The 4,057-nt window shown below is 52.8% G+C and overlaps 1 protein-coding gene across 1 annotated transcript in view; it reads left to right on the plus strand.

Moving 5' to 3' along the window:
• Positions 1 to 4,057, plus strand: part of CHRNB4 (cholinergic receptor nicotinic beta 4 subunit) — an 18,738-nt gene that overhangs the window by 13,154 nt on the left and 1,527 nt on the right. The window contains exons 7-8 of the mRNA XM_027769230.1: positions 18 to 165; positions 264 to 498. Of these exons, the coding sequence (XP_027625031.1) occupies positions 18 to 165; positions 264 to 498 (383 nt within the window). The remainder of the gene's footprint in view (positions 1 to 17; positions 166 to 263; positions 499 to 4,057) is intronic.

The raw sequence follows: 4,057 nt of genomic DNA on the forward strand, positions 1-4,057 counted from the left end.
CTTCTGAGGGCCCCTAGATGGCCAGTGTGCCAGAGGGACCCCAGGGCTATGAGCGGAGATGCTGGGCAGCCAGGTGGACAGTCAGCTGCATCCTCTGGGTCCCAGCTGCCGAGACCCCAGATGCCGTCAACCCCACCCAGCCAGCCATGGCCACGAGAGGACAAGGTGGGCGGCCTGGACTATCCTTTCCTTGGGGGAACCTCGGGAACCCTGGGGGGGATTCAGACAGGTTCATTCCAGCCTATCTTCCTTCCCTGCGCCAGGCGCGGGATAAAGACGAGCATACTAGCAGCACCTACTACGTGCCAGGCATCTTGCCGGCACCCCAGCCCACCCCTCACCTCTTCCCCCCACTTCTCCTGGCCAGCCCTCCACGTGCTTCAAGACCCTTCTCAGCTGAGAACCTCTGCACCTGCTCTACCTTCTACCTGAACCTCCTCTCCCCCACGCTCCCCAGCTCCAATGTCACCTCCTCCGAGAAGCCTTCCCTAATCACACGTCCTAAAGCAGACTCCCCCATGACTGCACGACCCACCACCTTCCTTGGGACTCCGAGGTGCTTGCGGTCCTTACCTGGTAGCCTGTTTAACGCCCATGTCTCACCCCCAAGAATGTGCGCTCTGGGAGGGCAGGGACTGGGCTGTCACGCTCACAGCGGGACCCCAGGCCAAGGACAGAGCTCGTCACACAGTAGGTGCTCAATAAATGTTTGTCGAACGAATGACCGCTTCCTCCTTGAAGCCCAGCTGCCCCTCCTCGAGCAGCTGTCCCTTATTACCCACCTGGAAGGAGTGGCCCTGTCCTCCATGACTCAGCCTTAGTCATGGCACTGGGACGGCCCGTCTCCCTCCCAGACGCTCCAGGGGCTGCCCCCCACGTACTGGCTTTCACCCAGTGCCTCGCACGCAGTAGGCACCCAAAATATTTGTAGGATGGAGGAGGATTTTATTTTTAAAGGATTCTATTTTTTAAATTATTAAACAAATCTGACAACTTAACATACAGTTCATGGATGTCAGCACGTGCAGTTGTGTGCCCACCGCGTATCAGGACAAAGGATCTGTCGCCGAGACCACCCTCGCCTGTGTCCCCTTGCAGTCCCCCTCCATCCCCCCAGCCCCGGCAAGCACTGCCCTTCACTCCAGCATGACATCCGGGCCCTGTGTGCTAGGAACAGGGAACACCGAGTCGCCCACGGAAGAGAACAGAGGCTTATTCCACTCACAGTTCAGGGGTCCACGGTCCAGGGGCTCCGTCTGCTGAGGGCCTTCCAACTGCACCACATGGCGGAGGGCAGAAGAGCGGGGCCTGCGTTCCGCGAGCCTCTCGGGGTCTCTTCCCGCCCCAGGAGTCAGCCGTGAGGTTCCGCCCTAATCATGCAATCGCTCCCCAAAGCCACACCTTCCAACGCCCTGAAAATACTGAGTCTCAGCGGCGTTCACAACCAAATCTCAACACGTGAGCCTGTGGAGACTAGCCGTCAGAACTACCTTGCAGTCTTTCCCAGAATGTCCTCCAGGGCCAACCCCGAGGCCCGGTGGGTAAGGCAGCCGCACTCCACATGGCTGACCATGTGGTTGGAATCCCAGACCAGCGACTTGAGAAACACAGAGGGCGCGTGTGCGTGGGTGGCCAGATCCCCAAAGGAGGGACAGATGGAGAAGGGGTTGCCGAGTGACCGTTCTCCGTGGGGGTGCTTTCTCCTCTGCCTCTCTCTGGCAGTCACATGCACCCTCTGCTAAAACATTAAAAACAAACAAAACCCCGCATCAGCGTGCCGTTCCCATTTAAATAGACTCCACAGAGCACATGACCTCAGGGGCTGGCTTCTTCCACCTGGCAGAGCGCCCCTCACGCCTCCTGGGCTGGAGGCCAGGTGGAGGCCATGGACCTCTGGGCCTGCCTACAGCTGGGCTGCTTTCTACTGGATGGATGCCGAAGCACACTTAGGCCGTTCCCAGGTTTGGGCAATCATGAATAGATTCACAGACATTCACGGATGGGACTGCGTGTGAGCGAAAGCTTTCATGCCCCTGGAAAAACTCAGGTGTGTGATTGCTGGGTTCCACAGGAAGCGTATGTTCGACCTGAGAAGGAACCATCAAGCCACGTTCCAGAGTGGCTATACCATTCTGCTGTCCCACCTGGTCGCTCTGCAAACTTGGTCATGCTTTGTATTAACAGCATTTTTTTAAAATTAAAGAACCATCTTATTTCATTTTATTTAAATTTGACCAGAGAGAGACAGAGTGAGAGAGAGTGAGAAAGGAAGAGGGAACATGAGAAAGCAAGCTGCCAGGTCTGGGACTCGAACCATGGTCAGCCCTGTGGGAGTCCAGCGCCCTTAACCACCAGGCCACCTGCTGGCCCCTTAACAGTAATTTTAAAACTGCTAGTGTCTAGGCCAGCAGGTGGTAAAGTGGTTAAGGCAGCTGGATCTTCCATGGCTAATCCATGGCTCCAGTTCTGGCCCCAAAACAGCAGCTTGAAAAACACACCAGGTACATGTGAATGTGGGCCCAAATCTCAAGAGGAGAAGGGAGGGGAAGGGCTCACCACATGGCCATCCTCCCTCGGGGGTGAGTTCTCACTTTCCCTTTCTGTCTCTCTCTGGCAAGCACACACACCCTATAGCATAAGTAAAAAAAAGAAAGAAAGAAAGAAAAAAGTTAGCACCCTAGTGGATGTGAAGTGATACACAGTCCTGATTTTAATCCGTATTTCCCCAATGGCAAGTGGTGTAGAGCATCTTCCCATGTGTGTTTTGGCTGTCTGTATATATTGATGAAATGTCTAATTCTTTTACTCTTTTTTGAGAGTTTTTTGCTATAGGGTGCATGCGCGCACCAGAAAGAGAGAGACAAACAGAGAGACAGAAAGCGAGAAATCCCTCCCAGGGGGGAATGGCCACGCCGCAATCCCTTCTCCTCCATTCTCCTCTCGGGATCTTGGGCACGCACGCACACGCGCCTGGCGTGAGTTTAAGCCACTGGGTTCAGGACTCGAACCGCGGTTGACTACATGGGAGTCCAGCAATGTAGCCGTTACAACATCTGCTGGCCCCTCTTTTACTCATTTTTAAAAACTAGGTTGTATTCTTGGTTGTTTTTTTTTTTTTTAAACTTTATTGAGGTCTATCATTTACATACCATAAAATTCACCCATTTTTTTTTAATTTTTTTTTTTTTGGAGAGATTTTCACTGTAGGGCACATGCGCTCGCCAGACAGACAGAGAGAGACATAGAGACAGAAAGCGAGAAATCACCCCCCGGGGGGATGGTCACGCCACAATCCCTTCTCCTCCATTCTCCTCTCTGGATCTTGGGCACGCACACACACGCGCCTGGCGTGAGTTTTTTTTTTAAGCCACCGGGTCCGGGACACGAACCGCGGTTGACTATGTGGGAGTCCAGTGACATAGCCATTACGCTAACTGCTGGTTCCCAAAATTCACGCATTTTAAGGGTACAAGTCCATGAGGTCTAGTAAGCTTACTATAACCCAGCTTCAGAACATCTGCATCACTCCAACAAGACCCCTCGTACCTGCCTAGACTTGCTGTTGACTTTTGAGGGGTCTTCAGATAACCTGGATACAAATGTCACTGCAGCTGGGATTTGCATTGTTTTCCCAAGGAGGGACTTTTGCCGGGCAAATGAAAAAGTTTTAAATAGGGGTCACAATTTTTTAAAGAATTATTTTATTTAACTTTATTAAATTTTTTTAATTTAAATTTGATTAGAGAGGGACAGAGTGAAAGTGAGAGAGAAAAAGAAAATGAGAAAGCAAGCCCCCAGGTCCAGAGCTCAAACCAGTTGACCATGTGGGAATACAACACACTCAACCACCCGGCCTCTGGGGCCACAATTTTTAAAAAGATTTTCTGGGAAACCAGCAGTTAGCGTAATGGCTATGTCGCTGGACTCCCACGTAGTCGACCGCGGTTTGTGTCCCGGACCCGGTAACTTAAAACTCACGCTGGGTGCGTGTGCGTGCGTGCCCAAGATCCCGAGAGGAGAATGGAGGAGAAGGGATTGCGGCGTGACCATCCCCCCT

This window comes from Tupaia chinensis, unplaced genomic scaffold (assembly GCF_000334495.1).
Source record: "Tupaia chinensis unplaced genomic scaffold, TupChi_1.0 Scaffold000078_1, whole genome shotgun sequence".
Taxonomy (NCBI): Eukaryota; Metazoa; Chordata; class Mammalia; order Scandentia; family Tupaiidae; genus Tupaia; species Tupaia belangeri.